This window comes from Mauremys mutica, chromosome 6, assembly GCF_020497125.1.
Source record: "Mauremys mutica isolate MM-2020 ecotype Southern chromosome 6, ASM2049712v1, whole genome shotgun sequence".
NCBI lineage: Eukaryota > Metazoa > Chordata > Testudines > Geoemydidae > Mauremys > Mauremys mutica.
Window position 1 is genome coordinate 28,438,716 of NC_059077.1, and position 18,594 is coordinate 28,457,309.

At 43.5% G+C, this 18,594-nt stretch overlaps 1 protein-coding gene across 5 annotated transcripts in view; it reads left to right on the forward strand.

The window, feature by feature from the left end:
- ZNF131 (zinc finger protein 131) overlaps positions 1-18,082 on the forward strand; it is a 35,449-nt gene extending 17,367 nt beyond the window's left edge. For all 5 annotated transcript variants that reach the window (XM_045020083.1, XM_045020082.1, XM_045020086.1 and 2 more), the window contains 2 exons: positions 7,094-7,224; positions 16,298-18,082. In XM_045020083.1, the coding sequence (XP_044876018.1) occupies positions 7,094-7,224; positions 16,298-16,963 (797 nt within the window). In that variant the 3' untranslated portion in view covers positions 16,964-18,082. The remainder of the gene's footprint in view (positions 1-7,093; positions 7,225-16,297) is intronic.
- The last annotated feature ends 512 nt before the right edge of the window (positions 18,083-18,594 follow it).

An 18,594-nucleotide genomic window follows, 5' to 3' on the forward strand; every position in this document is an offset into this window, starting at 1 on the left:
GGGACCCTCTCCAAACCCCTAATCATTTTAGTTGCCCTTTTCTGAACCTTTTCTAGTGCTAGAATATCTTGTGTTATTCTAGTGCTAGAATAACATGTGAAAATTTGCATGGGCCCTGGTCCTTCAAACACTTAAGCATATTTGTAACTTTACCCAAATGAGCAGTCCAGTAACACGTTAGTGGGTAGATGTGGGTAGCAGAACAGGTCTTCCAAGGCTACTATTCTAGGTTCTGACCTAGAACTTCTTTGCACCCTTATGTGAGATTCCTGGCCACTGGAGTAGTGGCTGCATTCCTGTCTACTTACAACTAATGTAGAAAGGTTTTGAAAAAACCTCTTCCATGTCCAAGCAGTATGGAGAGGGCTTCCATTGTACACAACTCCCACTGCCACCACCCACTGCTGAGCAGACACATCAGTGGGCTTGTGTAGGCCCGTCTGTAGTGTGGTAGATTTCATCCATTATGACCAAGCTATGTATAAACTGATTATAGGTTTCTCTCTTGGAAAATGTTCATGACAGCTTTAAGGACAATATTTGGTCAGATTGCCAAAGTAGCTGGTATGTCGTTACACCTAGTTTGGTGTTCTAACAAAAGGGCTTAGTTTAATGCCATTATACAGCAAGTACGTAGAAGGCATTTCCCATTTATTAATTACTGCCATATCTTTCTGAATTTTCACTTTAATGAAATAATTATTAGAAGGAAAGCAAAGTTGGAATGTAAAAAAGAGGCAAACATAGTAAAAATAGTTAAACCCCTATGTATGTTGTGCTCAACTGGATAGTGGCACTCCACTATTGTCCACTGAGATCTCTGAAAAGACTCTCGTTGATTTTAGTCATCTTTGGATCAGGCCTAGTATTTGGAGAGTATAGTGTGGCAGGCACATAGTATAAAAACTGAATTTGAAGCAGAAGATGTAATTTTCTCCCCAAGGTATTTAACACTAATAATGTCATGCATTAACAATGACAAGATAAAAGCATATATAGTAAAGTGACAAATTGACTTCAGTTGCTACAAATTAACAAATTTCCAATTAGTACTAATAACTGCATACAACTTATTCGTGGAAAAAGCTTTTCCTTTCTAGCTGAAGTTATAAGGCCAGCCATCAGCTGTCTTTGTCATAAGCTTCTAGAATGTGCTCTATGTATCTCTAAACCTAAACTGTGTGTGTTTAGATTAATCCTGTAAAGTACTAACTTCCAAAATTGTCATGGTAACTTATCAGACCAGGGAAAAGAATCCACTCACTCGTCTCCTCTTTTATCATGATTTCTAATAAAGCGAAAATAATGAAATTTCAGTTGCCCATCATAAATTGCAATAGAATAGACTTCTACTAGTAGGGCTAATTTGGTATGTCTCAGAACAAGAACAGTAGTTATTTGTTTGAATGAAAAAATGTAGCTTTTGTACGCAAGAGCAATTAACTCATTATTTTTGCCTAAGTATGATCTTGCTGCAAAACATTGGGGTCAGCTGACAAAAAGAGGGACTGAACACCTACAACTCCCACTGCCTTTACTGGGAATTATGGATCTCAGTGTCTCTCAGCATTGGGGTCTTCCTGAATTTTTAACTAAATAAAATAGATGGGGGTCTCTAAATCAGTTTATCACTTGATTAACAAATGAGAGTTAAATAGTCAGATGCACTGTAACTAGGATTGAAAACTTTTTGGAGGGTTGTTTTTTTTTAAGGACTTAGACTATTTGAAAAAACTAAGATTTTTTTTTAAATGAGCCTATTCATATCCTATATTTATGTACAATAGCCTTCTAAAAGATTTTTATATATAAAAAAACTCCATAATTTCTAATGCTAATAATTGGGTAGGGCAAAAAAGATAATGCACAAAATTGGCGAGGAAAGACAGGTAATGCACAAAAGTAGGAAATGAGATTTAGAGAAGCTTTATAAACTTCTAATCATGGTGAAAATATTAAAGACAAAAAATATTTCCTGCAGCCCACGGGTCTAACGCAGTCCGTCAGGGTAATCCACTGGTGGGCCGCGAGAGAGTGTTTACATTGACCATCTGCACGCACAGCCGCCTGCAGCTCCCAGTGGCTGTGGTTCGCTGTTACTGGCCAATAGCACTTGTAGGAAGCGGCGACCAGCACATCCCTACGGCTCACACCGCTTCCCGCATCTCTCATTGGCCGGGAACAGCAAACTGTGACCGCTGCAGGCGGCTATGCCTGCAGACAGTCAATGTAAATAGTGTCCTGCGGCCCGCCAGCAGATTACCCCGATGGGCCGCAGGTTGCCCACCACTGCTTTTTGCGGAAATAGATCGTATTCAGAGAAAGCTGGTGGAGAGGGCTAATGATACCGTAACAAAGATTAGACTTCTTGAAGTATAATAATCAGTTTCTGTTTCTACTTCAGTAGTGAATCTATATAGTAGTCATAGCACAAAGAGTACTCTGTCAAACTTGGGTAAGATTGTCCATAAAAGCATGTGGGGAAAACTGACAATTTGTGAAAACTTCAGTTAATATTCCTAGAAACTCTACTATATAAATAGTGTCACATATGTTTCTGAGAAATCCAAAATAACTGGGTTCACTGTAACTTTCCACTATCTAGACCTAATTTAAATATTAATGCAGTAACAATGAGCAAGAGCGTAGTTCTAGTTTCACTTGACAAGCAGGTTGCAAACTTTTTTGGGGGGACTGAGGGGGCATCAGACTTCGCCACAGTTGTTCATGATGTTGTCATCTTGAGATTATTACTGCAATGTGCTGTACATAAGAATATACTTGAAGACTGTTAAAGAACTTCAGCTATAATAGAATGAGACTGCCCACTTATTGAGCGGTGGTTTGCTCCGGGTGCACGTGTAAATGAGTCCTGGATTTGATTGGATTACAGATGAAGTTCAAAGTGCGGGTTTGGCCTGTTTTGATTTTGGTCTTGGTCTCCACTCTGGAACTTACTTTCCTTTCCTACATATGCTCCTGACATTGCTTCTGCAAAGTCCAGAATTGTTGACCTGCAAGACTGATGGCAATTTGCTGCCAGGGAACTGCAGTGGAACAGAGGTCCCCTGGTGTAGTCTTGGCACAGGGCCTAGGCATAGGTTATCCCTTACCCCCAACACATCCCCTACAATCCATATAACTCTTTGGGCTGAGGATGAATAATGTGCAGATAGTTGGGGTCAATTCCTTGTTTCTCTGGGGTTTCCAATCCTCCTGCAAAAGAGACTATTTGGGCTAAAGTTCATGTGCCCAACTCTTTGTGTACACTGCCATTCTTGTCTGATTAGAGATCCTGGGATTTTAATTGTATGTTGATGGTGAATAGATTCCAACAGTTCCTATGAACATTAAGATTTTACTCTTTAATAATTCACTATTTTTACATAATGGTTTCCTTCTGATTATTCTTATTTTTACTGTGGTTCTTTCTCAGTCCCATTTTTTCAAAAGTGATTTAGGCACTCCCTGGGACTTGCACTCCTAAGTCACATAGGCACTTTTGAAAAATTTTGCCAAGTGACTGACGGCCATTTAAATTTCAGTCCTAGCTAGAGTAACTGCAAATGCTGGTGTATGTGTAAATGTCCTATCCTCTTTGGAATTTTACTGAACAATTTGTTTCAAATATTCTAGAATCATAGAAATGTAGAGCTGGAAGGGACCTTGAGAGGATATCTAGTCCAGGGGTCCTCACACACATATTTTGGGGGCCCTAGAATGTGGCCACCAACTCCTGCTGGTGGCTACTCTGACAATTAATTAAGTATTTTAGGAAAAACTTTAGGGAAAACAAACCAATATCCACATATACCCTGTCCAAATCATTGTGATTTATTTATGTATGGTGGTTGGGGTTTTTTTTGTTTGTTTGTTTGTTTTTTGAAGACTCAGTAATAACAACAATGTGCAGTTGCCTCTATTCTTTACTGGATCTAAACAGAATAGAAACACAAATAAGGTGGTTTGTCTTTTTGTTGTTTTCTGTTGCTTTTTTTGGTTGCTTATTATTTTTAGACTTGCTAGCTAGTAAGTCTGCTGCTGTGAAAAATGATACTGTTACGTTAATATCACTTTTCACAGCTTCCTAGCAAGCTATTGAGTCTGTTGTGAAAAGTGATATTAACAAACATACAAATCTAACATTTCACAGCAGATTTACTCAGCCCCGGCAAGCCCGGGGACAAATTAAGCCCCAGATGGGGAGGTGGGTAGGGAGGTATTGAGGGCCTGGGGCAATGGGGGAATGGATGGGAGGATGGGGGAGGCAGCAGATGCCAGGGCCAATGGAAGGGTGAGCCCTTGGCAAGCACCCACTGCCATGGGGTCGGGGGCCGAGTTGAGCCTGGGGACCGAGCCCAAAATCCCGTGGCCAGATCCCGAAGACCCGCAACTAGATCCAGGGCTGAGCCCAAAGCCCTGTGGCTAGATCCCAGGGCTGGGGCCAAGCCCGAAGCCCTGCAGTCAGGAGACAGAGCCTGCCAGCACATGGCTGAAGCCCGGGGACAGAGCAGGCAGCAGGGGCCAGATGAGATGGGGGAGGGGTGGTGAGCCCAGGGTTGGAGCCCACCACCACGTGGGCGAGGGATGGAACCTGAAACCGCACAGATGGAATCTGGGGCTCGCAGCAAAGTCCGAGGTCCCTGGCCCAGACAGCGAGTTCCACATCCGGGAAGATGGGGAATTCACCATCTGCCTGCTCCTCCAGAGTTTGTGTCTCTGGGAGGAGGGCAGGGCCCAAAGCCCTGCTGGCAGCCCTGGGGGAGGGGCCACTGCTTCTCCTCCACCCTCCAATCACCATCCAGGAGGCTTTGGCCACAAGAAAAACCCCTGGTGGCCACATGCAGTGGCCACATTTGAGAAATACTCTAGTTCATCCTCCAGCACTGAGGCAGGACCAAGTTAAACCTAAACCATCCTTAACCATCCTTGACAGATGTTTGCCTAACCTGTTCTTAAATACTTCCAGTGACAAAGATTCCACAACCTCCCTTGGAAGCCAGAATTTAACTATCCTTGTAGTTGGAAATTTTTTTCCTAATATCTATCCTAAATCTCCCTTGCTGCAGATAAAGCCCATTACTTCTCCAGGTTCACTAAAGATAGGACAAGAACAATTGATCACTGTCCTCTATATCAGTGTTTGTCAATGACCAGTCTGTGGACCGGCACTGGTCCCTGAGATTTCCCTGACACAGTTTAGGAAGTCAGCAAGCCAGTGCTTGGTATAAAAATGTTGAAAAACACTGCTCTGTATAACAGCTATTAACTTATTTGAAGACTATCATCAGGTTCTCAGTCTTCTTTTCTCAAGTCTAAACATGCTCAGTTATTTTAGCCTTTCCTCATAGGTCAGGTTTTCTAAACCTTTAATAATTTTTGTTGCCCTCCTCTGGGTTCTCTCCAGTTTGTTCACATCTTTCCTGAAGGGTGGTGCCCAGAACAGGACACACTACTCCAGCTGAGGCCTCAGCAGTGCTGAGTAGAGTGGAACAATTACTTCCCATGTCTTAGGTATGACTCTCCTATTAATACACCCCAAAATGATATTAGTCTTCTTCCAGCTGCATCACATTGTTGGCTCATATTCAATTTGTATGCCACCATAAACCTTTTTAGCAGTACTGCTGCTAGTTAATTATTCCCCAATTTGTATTTGTGCATTTGATTTTTCCTTCTAAGTGCAATAATTTGGACACCTCTTTATTGAATTTCATTTTGTTGATTTCATACCAATTCTCTATTTGTCAGGGTCTTTTGAATTCTAATCCCATTCTCCAGAGTGCTAGCAACCCCTCTCATCTTGGTGTCATCTGCAGATTTTATAAACATACTCTCCACACCATTATCCAACTCACAAATGAAAATAGTGAATAGTCCTACCCCCAGGATAGACTCCTGCAGGACCCCCACTAGATACATCCTTCCAGTTTGACAGTGAACTATTGAAAACTAGACTTTTGTCAGCAAGTTTCATGGGTAGATTATCTATTGAGTTTCAGAAAATACCTTCTTATTTTAATTTTAAAATTTTCCACTTTTTAACTTCATTGCATGCATATAATTTCACTTCTGTGTGATGAGAGAGACAAATAGGAGCTCCTGATTTCTACCTTCATTGAGACTGATCTTCTTTATGTACCTCAATCCGAGCGTCTCTAATTTTTTTATGCTTTTCATGCTAAATAACAGCCATCTTTTGAATCTCTCCTGCTGTGCAAGTCTCTAATCATGTTTTTAGTCACTGCTTCTCACGGGATTTTTTTCTGCTGTATCTGGTTGAAAATGAGCTGACCAAACTGTACATAGCATTGAAGGTTAGGAAGACTCATTGTGGAATTTGTTGCTCTTGTTGTTTTCTCCCCCTCCTCTGAAATGGTCTCTGCTGCCTGCTCAGTGTATCGTATGGTCTTATTTTCTGATTATTGCTGCATATTGGGAGATGTCACTCAATGAACTGCCCATGACAGCACCTAGATCTCTTTCCTGGAAGGTTTCAACCAATTTGTTAAGAGGAGCCATACTGACTTCATGTAACTCTAAAACAAAAAATAGTCTTCACAGTTCTTGGTACATGAATATTTCTATATGTTAAACTGGACATGAATGAGTAATGCAGAGTTCTGTATGGTTATTAGTTCCAGTCAGTGCTTGTATTTCATCTCAGCAAATCAAGATAATACTTGAATGTATCCAAGCTCTTATCAAAAATTAGCTTTTCATGAAACTAAAGATTCCATTTAAAATGTAATCAGCAGTTATGTCAAATTCATCACAGCTCCCAGCTGTGGAAAAATTAATCTACTCAACCATTGTTTTCTTTGCCCTTGTGGTTTCTGTATAAAATGCATTAAATGAAGTGGCTGTTTCTATTAGAACAGTCCCAGTGACTGCCTCTGATACCTTTAAAAGATTATATCCAAATCTTTAAATTATGTTTACCAAGTTACTAAAATCTCTCTCTACACACACACATACACACACACACACACACACACACACACACACACACACACACACACACACACACACCAACTCCAATAGAATTGATTTGTTTTCCTATACCTCTATAAATTCTTATCTGTCTTAACAGGTGAAAAACCATTTGAATGTCCAAATTGCCATGAACGTTTTGCTAGAAATAGCACACTCAAATGTCATTTGACAGCCTGTCAATCCGGTGCTGGAGCTAAAAAGGGAAGAAAGAAGCTGTATGAATGTCAGGTATGTAATGGAAGCAACAGGAGGAGAGAGTCTTGGTGGAGGGGAGGGGAAATTTAAACTGTTGGACACCAAGTAATTTTATTTTTAAAATTACTACAGTTGTTTAGATTAGAGAAGTAAGAAATGATAGGCATTGTTTCTCTTACTGCCAACACAAGGGTGTGGCTCCCACTGTTTAGTCACAGGAGTTTTTACGTACCGTGGTGGATACCATTATTGAGACAAAGACAGGCCATCACAATTATTAACCATGCTTCTTTTATTATTAAAGAAAGGAAAAGAAAACATTAAGTAACTCACATGACTGAACACAACTGATAAACTGGTTATTTCCATCACAAGGTCTACAGTATGTCTCTCTGTAGAGACCTTTTAACAGAGATTATGTTCTTGAGAGTGAACCACTTCTGGGGGGTGCTTTTTCTCTTGGTAAGTTAAGACTCAAGTATGTTGTTTCCCAGTACGGTTTTAAATGCATTCGCTAGCATATCCTTAGATAGGCAAAATAATTTTATTTCAGGGCTGGCGGATTTTTTGATAAATAACCAGTCCATTCATAATTGGAAAAGTAAGCAATCTTAACTACCGTATTTACTCGATCATAAGCCGGTTCGTTTTTATAAGCCGACCCCCCCCCCCCCCATCCAAGATGGATAAATAAAAATGGAAAATTTTTATAACCCGTTCATAAGCCAACCCTATAATTCAGGGGTCAGCAAACTTTGGCTCCTGGGCCATCAGGATAAGCCGCTGGCGAGCCGAGATGGTTTGTTTCCTCGAGCGTCCCAGCACGCCAGCGGCTTACCCTGATGGGCCAGGACAGCAACTGGTGGGAAAAATTTTTTGCGGGGCAGAAGCTGGGAGTCAGGGGAGTAACCCCTGTGACCACCCCCCACATGACCCCACCCCTAGCCTGGGACCCCCACACTCTCCCCATCCCACCTTATCTGGGGAAGGCCAGGGGAGGATGTCTCTGACCTGGCTGGAGCCGCTCTGGCAGTGCGGCTGCAGCATCTTCCAGCAGGCTGGGCCGGGTGGCATGGCTGCAGCGTGCTCCGGCAGTATGGCTGCAGCCTGCTCTGGGGGGGCGGGGCCGAGCGACACAGCTGCAGCCTGCCAGCCCCGGAGTAGAGCAGTGTGATACAGCAGTGTGGCCGGAAGTAGAGAGACTGGCCCCACCTCTTCCTTCTGGCTCTGCTGCCTCTCCTTGCTCCCCCTGTTGGGGGGAGGGGCTGTGTCCCACCTCTCTCTCTATACCCTTTCATAAGCTGACCCCCTTCTCTGGTGCTTCCCTTTTTTACTAAAAAAAAAAATCGGCTTATGAATGAGTATATATAGTACATCCTAGGAAATAAACAAAAATATTTAAATCAGTTACTTTGTATAAGCCATTTAAGGAGTTATTTGAAAACAAGCCAATTATGAATATTAATGATCCTAAATCCAATTGAATCCACTGTTTCGTCTCCTATTCAGGAATACATGGTATAAACTTGATTAATGTGAGAAACTACTGTTGTATTTTAAGTTACAACAGCATTTCAGTATTCCAACAAAATCATCACAAGAGTTTTAAATTAAACCCTTTGACAGTGTCTTAGTTAACTTCCTCTCACCAATCCACGTTGAATTCTTGGGGAGCTTTTCCTTGGGTTAGTTTCATCTTTACTCCTGAAGGCATTCTGCGCCAAAAAATTAAAAATTCTGCGCACAATATTTTAAAATTCTGCAAATTGTGTCAAATAAATGTGGAGGCTCCAGCATGGCATTGGGGAGCATAGGCCACTGTCTGCACAGGGATGGGAGATCACCCTGCATCATTCCTCTGGGACACCTACTCAGCGGTGAGGCGGCACCCAACCCTGACACAGCGCAAGTACTGGGCCTGCTCCGGAAACACCCCAGGGCCCTGCCCTTCTTGCCACGTGTACCAGCTGTGGGCAGGCAGGTTCAGCAAGGCAGGATCCAGATGTGGAGGAGCTTAGTGTGCAGTGATCCCAGGTGTGGGTTCAGAGGGTTCTGTGTGTAGCAATCTGGGTGCAGGCAGCTCACTGATATGGGGGGAATCTGGATGCACAGGGGCTTGTTGAGGGGTTCTGGATGCAATGGTAATGGGACTCTGCCAGGGGGTCCTGGTGAAGCTGGTTTGGGCTCAGTGAGGGGGGTCTGGGTGTGAGGGGGATGGACCTCGGCAGAGAGTCTGGGTGTGGTGGGCTCAGGGGGGTGGGTCCAGATCCAAGGAAGAGGGGCTCCCTGGGATGGGGATCCAGGTGCAGCTGGTTGGGACTTGGTGGGGTGGGGATCCGGGTCCAGGTGCAGGAGAGTGGGGCTCATCAGGGGGGCTTCTAAGTGCGAGGTGGGGAGTTGGAGGCTCAGCAGGAGGGTTTGGGTATAACTACAATACAGAGCCAGATTTCCCACACCCCTCAGAAGCAGTGCAAAGGCTTGGGGGAGTCAAGGGTAACGGAGGGAAGTAAATTGCTGGGAAGGAGCCTTGGTGTGAACTTGGAGGGCTGTTGGGTATGGGTGGGAAAAGTATGGAACGGGTTTTTTGGGGGGGTGGGGAGAGATTTAGGGAGCTTCCCCTATGCAGACCCTGGCTGACCTCTAACCTCTCCCATTCAGTCAGGCACATCTGCCCCGTCCCCATGTGTCTCTGTGCCCTCACCCAGCCACTCCCCCGTCCCTATGTAGCTCTGTACCCCTCCCCCATCCCCATGTGTCTGTGCCCTCACCCAGCCCCCCATCCCTATGTGTCCCTGTACCCCTCCCCCATCCCCATGTGTCTCTGTGCCCTCACCCAGCCACTCCCCCATCCCTATGTAGCTCCCAGCCCCCCATCCCTCTGTGTCCCTGTACCCCTCCCCCATCCCCATGTGTCTCTGTGCCCTCACCCAGCCACTCCCCCGTCCCTATGTAGCTCTGTACCCCTCCCCCATCCCCATGTGTCTGTGCCCTCACCCAGCCCCCCAGCCCTGTGTGTCCCTGTACCCCTCCCCCATCCCCATGTGTCTCTTTGCCCTCACCCAGCCACTCCCCCATCCCTATGTAGCTCTGCACCCCTCCCCCTGTCCCCACATCTCCCTCCCCCCGTGGCCCTTTGCCTCCGCTCCCATTCAGCCCCTGCCTGAGTCTGTCCTCCCCCACTAGCCCTTATGGGCCCCTGTCTGACCACCCCACAGCCCCTGTCTCCTGACCTGGCCTGACAAGCGCTGCGAAGGCAGCTCGCTTTCGTCCCTCGCTGGCAGGGAGCTGCAACTTTGTTCTATCCCCACAGCACCCTCTGGTGGGCAAAAGGCGGAACTGCAGCAACATTTTGGCAGAAGCTTTCTTCTGTGCAAAAAATTAGAAATCTGCAGGGCTCATTAAATGTGCGCACGCGCAGTGGCGCAGATTTCCCCCAGGAGTACTATTCATATAACAATGATATCAGGCAGTTATTGTATGAAAACTTTCATTTAAATAAAAAAGATGCTTTCATCTTTTAAGTGGAATGATGAGTTGGAAGTATTCAGTATTTTCTATAAAACACTTCCTACTATACATGTTCTCCAGGTTTAAAGAGTGGAGAATTCAGTGTGTTTACAAAAGAAATCAGTTTCAATAAGGTTGTTTCTTGAATACCTTGTGTGAGTTTAAACTCAGGTTTTTCTTTGAAAAAAGAGGTGGGGATTGCTGGTATAAGCTCATTTTACAATCTAGATTTATGGCTCTTATAACACACCTTACATTCCTTTTTACAATTAGGTTTCTTCCTAAAAGTATTTTTGAGGTTTGTCTGCTTGATGTTTGCTTGTCCTTGAGAGAAAGAAGCAGAAACCTTCTGGAATTTCTTTGATTAGGTTTAGGTTTAACATTTGATAATATGCCTACTTAAATGTATGCATTTGTTGTATTTCCAATCATCCTGGCTGTAACATTCTAGTAGCTATAGTTTTAATGTTCAGTAAATGTGCAAACTAACTTTGTAACAACCTAATACAAATAAGTTTTATAATAAATTTTATTAATATTTTTGCATCAATATTGAGTTCTCTCCCCCACCCCTCGTCTGCAAATGGTCACCTGGTTCGTGAGTTGACTGAGCTCAGAAGATGGGGAAGGAAATGAGAGAGGGGTTGTGTATCTCAAAGAAGTACTGCAAGTAAAATGGATACAGGTGTCATGTTCAGAGTTCTGTCATGATATTCAGACAAGAAATGTCCAGATCCATAATAGTGTCATTTTAAAACAAGAGTACTAATAAGCAGCTTCATAAACATTTATTAATCATCACAGCTCTCCTGAGAGGTAGGCTAAGCATTATCCTTTTACTGAAGAAGAGGCAGAGAGAACCAGGCCCTCTCCACTTAAGCATATACCTCACTAAGTACTCGTAGAGTCCTGTAAAACTCATGAGATATTACTGAACTTTCGTTGCTGTCCTTTCTGCTGCTGTCCTCTTTAAATGCACAGTTTACTGATTCATTGTTTACTAAGTCTTACCTATGTCACATAAACTTACAATAACCGCATATGCTATGTATGTAGCATAGGTAAAAATGCTGTTAGATATGCTCAAGGGTCTTAGCTACCCATCTGCAGAGGTGAAAGTAAGCCAGTATGGTCCGATACGGCATACCGGCAAGAGCCAGTACGCCATGCCGGACCGCACCGGCTTCTGCGGTGGGGATTTAAAGGGCTCTGGGCTCCCCGCCACAGCAGGCAGCCCAGAGCCCCTTAATTCCCACCCGCGGCTCTGGCGGCCGGGCTGGGGCCGGATTTAAAGGGCCCTGGGCTACCGCAGCTGCGGTCAGCCCAGAGCCCTTTTAAACCCCCCACCCGCGACTCCGGCGGCCGGGCTGGGGCCGGATTTAAAGGGCTCTGGGCTGCCAGGGCTGCGGTCAGCCCAGAGCCCTTTAAACCCCCCGCCTGTGGCTCCGGCGGCCAGGCTGGGGCCAGATTTAAAGGGCTCTGGGCTGCCGTGGCTGCAGTCAGCCCAGAGCCCTTTAAACCCCCCACCCGCGGCTGGGCTGGGGCCGGATTTAAAGAGCTCTGGGCTGCCACAGCTGCGGTCAGCCCAGAGCCCTTTTAAACCCCCCTGCCCGCGGCTCCAGCGGCCGGGCTGGGGCCGGATTTAAAGGCTCTGGGCTGCCATGGCTGGACTCTGGGCTGCCTTGGCTGCAGTCAACCCAGAGCCCTTTAAATCCCGCCCGCAGCTCTGGCAGCCGGAGCTGCGGTGGGAATTTAAAGGGTCCGGGGCTCCCAGCCACCTCTGCAGCTGGGAGCCCCCCGGATTGATTTAAAGGCCCTCACATGTCTTGTCCTCTTCCATTGGGGGCATTCCAGTAGTGGCTGGAGCTCCCCAGGGCCACGCCTCTTCCAGTTCAGGCCATGTCCCCCTCAGGACTCCGACAGTACCGGTCCTGTAAGTTACTTTCACCTCTGCCCATCTGCATTACATATGAAAAAAACATGATAAAGCACTCAAAAATTAGGAAATGCCAGCATTAAGGTTGCCTATGCTATCTTAATTGACCCCATATGCATTAAGATGGTCTTGTATTACATGGTCACATAATTTACCACAGGACCCCTGTCTCGTTCAGGGCATAAAATGATCCTTGCTTGTTTCATGAGAAGCTATTGAAATATTTAGTCTTCTCGTTATCAGTGTGTGATACTAGGCCTTATTTACTGCACACTATTCAAACAAATCTTGCTCTGAATATGGAATTAATACATTCCTTCATGGGGTTTTCTGCGGTGTTCACTACAGTATCTGAGTGCTTCCCAAACATGAATCTATTACAACACCGCTGTGAGGTGAGGGGGTTGTATTATCCCTATTTTACAAATGAGGAGCTGAGGCAAAGAAATTAAGGCCAAAAATATCATATCCATTAATTTTGGGTGCTCAATATGAGACTAGGAGGATCTCGCTTTTCAGAGTATTTAGTGTTATACAGCACTTATACAGCACAGCTCCCACTGACTTCAGTTGCAGCTCTGTGTGCTCAGCACTTCTGCAGTCAATCTCCAGGATATCAAGCTGGGCACCCAGAAAATGAGGAACACAGCAACCACTTGTGAATAGTCTGGTTTAAGTGACATGACCAGCATTTCATAAAACTCTGGTGTAGTCAGGGATAGGATCCAGTTCACAAAGGCAACATTAAACTGCCTTACCCATAAGACCATCTTTTCTTTTACTGCAACCCCTGCCTCATTCAGTATACACCTTCCAGCTTCTGTAACAAATAAGCTAGAGAGGTCCTACAAACAACATTCTCCTACACTATACAACCCTGATTCATCCCCAGACCAAGTCCATCCTTTGCACTAAATGAGGTTGGGGTCCTGTTGTAAAAATAGTGATGTAATTAAAGACCATGTCATAATACATTTGAACAAAGGAGCTGAATTAAGATTGCTTGTGTGACCTTAATTGTAGCATTTCCTAACTTTTGAGTACTTGACTTTTTTTGATAAATTGAATAGTCAATTGCTTGACCACTCTTTAGTTTGTTATGAAATATATTCAAGAGACCAAATAACCAATTTCAGTCAGGTTTATTGCTAATAGCCAATCAGAGTCTAGTCAGGAAAAAGTTTCTGTACAATGCCAGTCTCCAGGAAGCTGTCTTGTGCAGCATTGTTATATTCATCTTGCACAGAAGATGTGCTCCCAGAGTTACACCCCTAAAGCCATCTTTTTATACCCTACATGGTTACAAGTAAAAGGTACTGTGTACATCAGTGGTGAGCAACCTGCAGGGCGCATGCAGCCCATCAGGGTAAGCTGCTTGCGGGCCATCAGACATTTTGCTGATGTTGACCGTCCGCAGGCACAGTCCCCTGCAGCTTCCAGTGACCATGGTTCGCCGTTCCCAGCCAATGGGAGCTGCGAGAAGTGGTGGGCCGCAGGGACATGTTGACTGCCGCTTCCCACAGCTCCCATTGGCCGGGAACGGCGAACCGTGGCCACTGGGAGCTGTGGGGGGCCTCACCTGCGGACGGTCAATGTCAGCAAAACGTCTCGCGGTCTGCAATCAGCTTAACCTGATGGGCCGTAGGTTGCCCACCACTGATGTACATCATATGAAATGAGATTTAACCAATCAACTTTCAACCATGTTTTTTCTGATACTGTGGTCTACCCCTTAGTTCTTTGTTCTGAACATAGGCATTCCAAGTATCAACGGGCATGATGGCACCTCCTAGGTTTGTACTAGGGTAGAATAAACACGTCTTGTCCTCTTCCTTTGGGGCATTCCAGTAGTGGCCTGTGAGAATAACTGCCTGCTTGTTGCTCTGGTAAAATAATCATATATCCTTCTCCTGACAACTTTCCTATCTACCTAAGCCAAAGCTTACTTCAACTAATGCAAGGTGTTGTGGGATAATTTAGGCTATATAATTGTTATAAAATCTGTGCTTAATGTTATTTGTGCTTAATGAATGTTAATTATGTAAGTGCAGATATAATACACATTCATAATATGACATACATGTGTATGCTAACCAGCATATATTGGTCAACACTTTACAATGTTCTTTTAGCATAGTTTTTGTGTATATTTTCCTGTTTTGTAAACTAACTGGAAAAAAAACAAAAAATCCACTATATAGCATCAGTTGACACTCCAATGATTCATCAGTAGAGTTGAAACCTTTAGATCTACTGCACAGACTTCTGCCTCTTGAACAAATGGAATAACTGATAGCAGAAGTAGTAGGTTGTCATCCTCTTATATAGACCAGCACGATATAGGGATGGGACACTTTGCCAGTGTGTTTCACAGGTATTTGCTGATAGCAGGGGAATGGTGAGACTCAAGAATCTTGAATTCCTTTCCAGGCTCTGGAGGGGAGTATGTTCTGACATGCACAGATTCTTGTGCCTATTCCCCTCCCCAAACGTGACATCTTTTCCATCTCTTCCTCACCTCTGGCTCCTGTCTCATTCTCTTTCCCTACCTAGTCCGAGTCTCTGCCTCTCAGACTTATCCTCCTAGTTTCCTTGCCCAGCCAGTCCCAGTTGAGAGGATAGAGCATGCTCAGACGCCCTGGCGATGGTGCATATGCAGTCTGGTCAGTTTTAGCAGCTGTGAGAGGCTTGTGTGTGCTCAGTGAGGATAGAATCTTCTTTGATTTTAGCCATTAAAATGAAGCCTCTACTGACCATTGGTGAACTGTGACTTTTTCCCCCAGTCTTACAACTTGGCCAGATTTGGGCAGATTTTCATGAGGATGACAGAAGGCACATCCTTGACACACAGGCCACCCCCTGCCAAATTTCAGGTCCCTGCTCCAAAGCGTGGGGGTGATAGAACTTCACAAAGAAAGAGTCATTAGAATTTTTAAACCTGGGCAAAACAACATACTATTCCCTAGCTGCATTCTTGGAAACAGTTGAACCACTTTGGCTGAAATTTTCCAAAAAAGTCAACCGGCGACAGCTACCCGGCATGGAAAATTTCAGCCCAAATGGTTAAAGTTTGGCAAAGTTATGAGCAACTGAAAACAGGATCTTATGATGCAAAGCATTGGACAACCTTAATAATGCTGCCAGCCCTGCCTGTAATATCATTTTAGAAAAAGTGCAACATGCTCGGTCTATCTGTTTGGTAACTTTCACACATAACATTTGTATGTATCATTTCTTCGTGCAGTATTATAAACCAGATAGCCAGAGCTCTAACATAAGATCTTTGAAGGGGGAGGTGGGATTCAATATAAGAATTGTATTTTTTGTTAAACTGGGGAACATTAAAAACACAGTACCAATCCATAAATGCCCAGGTTGTCTGCATCTTTATGTATATGCACAAGGCCAGAATTAGAGAGGCACTGTCAACTTGAAATATAATCACTTAAAAAAATTCAGGTACTAGACCTAACCCCAAGTTCTGCCAGTTTTTTGTTTTTAACAACCTGGATTTTTTTGGCTGACGTTCATGTAACTTGTTCAATCATAATAGCAAGAAACTATATGGTAATAGTCCGTAAGCTTGATCCAGAATATACAATGTACTTTGCTTTATCAGGTTTTTATTAGCATTATTTAACATATTACATCTTGTTGTTTCAGGTATGTAATAGCGTATTTAACAGCTGGGATCAATTTAAAGATCATTTGGTAATACACACAGGTGACAAACCCAACCATTGTACCTTATGTGATTTGTGGTTCATGCAAGGCAGCGAACTGAGAAGGCATCTCAGAGACATTCATAACATTTCAGAACGAATAGTGACAGAGGAGGTTCTTCCAGTGGAAGCCGTGGAAACTGAACCAGTGACATCAATGACTATTATAGAACAAGTGGAGCAAGTCCATGTACTACCAGTAATTCAGGTACAAGTGGATCCAGCACAAGTAACTGTGGAACAGATACATCCGGATCTGATTCAAGATAATCACGTGAAAGGTGAACAGATGGACCATCTACAAGAACAGGTACAGATCAGTTACGTAGAAGTGGAACACATTCAGACTGAACACGGTGCTGATGTACAGATGGAGGAGCTACATGTTGAACATGTAAATCAGATACAAATGGAGGAGGTACAGGCAGAACTTATAGATGAAACAGATCTAGAACAAGTGGAGTCTGAAAACATTAATCAGGGAGAGTTAGAGAGCGAAACTGGTGAAATAGGTGATGTGGAGACAGTTAAAGAAGATCATGAACAAGCTGAAGATTTAAAAACTCAACGAATAGTGGACACACAAGATGAGCAAGTGGATGATTAGGACAAATGACTGTACTGTGCAGGTTTAGGGATGAAATACCAAATTATTTTTGTTAATTTCTACATTGATTTTTGTACCAACAGTGGTCGGCTCTCCAGCATCGCTGTCCTTAGGAAACCAGAAGGTGGACCAAATTTAGGATATTTCATATACAATTAAAATCATCCTATTGTACTTTAAAAAGAACTTTTCCCCTTTCATGTAATGCCACAGAGCAAAAACTATCCCAGAGATGGGCAGCTTTATGAGAAGTGTAATAGTCGGTTGAATAGACTGTCATTTGCCCCATATGTGTGCAGTTGTTGTCAATGAGAGACTTGACCCCTCCAATTTAAAAGCCCTTGATATATACTTGCAGAGGAAGAGGGGTGGGTGGGTGGCTGTGTGTGTGAGAGAGAGAGAGAGCGTGATGGCAAAATGCTAGAATATGGGGATTCTAATGTATGCGTGGATATTTAAGGACAGATGATTGACCCACTTAGAAAACACACAGCTGTTTGTCATCCAGCAGCAGTTCCTTATAATAGCAGCAATTCTCAATATACTTTTTCCTAATATCAACAGCCTTCTTTCAGCCCAGTTTGAAGATGCTAGACTGATGGTAACAAGTGTTGTCACTAAAGTTCTTGTAGTGCAAAAAGTCTTGTGCCTTTTCAGAATTGACTAAGCTTCCACAAAGCTCCTAGAATGTTTAAGAAGCTAGTGCAGTACAAGGCAATGTAGATAATGCTATAGTGCTTTATATTTTTGCTTATAATTGTCAGCTACCAGCTCTTGCTTTAAATTTAGATGGGGGTAGAATGGAGCAAATTACACATTGTGATGATTGTTGAAAGGGCCACTTACAATAGGAAAAAATCAACTGATCCCATGGTAAATGGAGCGGCTGAAAGATTGTACCATCTTACCACTTCAGATTAAAAATGAATGCATTTAAAAACAGAGAAAATGTGTGTATGATATATCAGGTTCCTGTTTTGAAATGATATTTTCTCTGACACTTGACATAAAGATCTTGTGCTAAAAAAGAATTAAAGCCATAGGTATGAGTGCTAAACTGTGGAGTTAAAAGTAGGAGTGTAAATATTTTAATCAGTATTATTGAACAATAAAACAATACCAACCATGAAAAAACTGTGACATTACTTGCTTCAGTCACTATATTAGGAAACAAGTGTTTTAGTCTGAGTACTTGTACAGTACAATATACACAGCAGGTAACAATGCAATTCAGTTTAGCTCTAATGTAAAACATTCTCGCTCTTTGCAGTGTAATAAATAACTCTGGGCTAGATTGTGATCTTGGTAATAGCAATGGAGTTAGTGCAGATCCACTTTGACAGAATAACCCATTACTACATACGGAACTTCATTAAAGGATGTTGGCTTGACTTTTCAGCTACCAATGACTTTAGTACTTTTGAAAATCAGACCACTTTTTCCTCATATCTGAAAATGAAAACTTATACAGACGATTTCTCACAGAATTCTAGCAATTCTGCAGACCCCAGACCTATCTTGTTCATTTTCCTGAAAGTGCAGAATTATTCCCTCTAGTATGCTCTCAAGTGCTTTATCTAGTCTCAGTCTAATGCTTGCTATCTGCCACCATTTCCCTTGAGCGAATATTC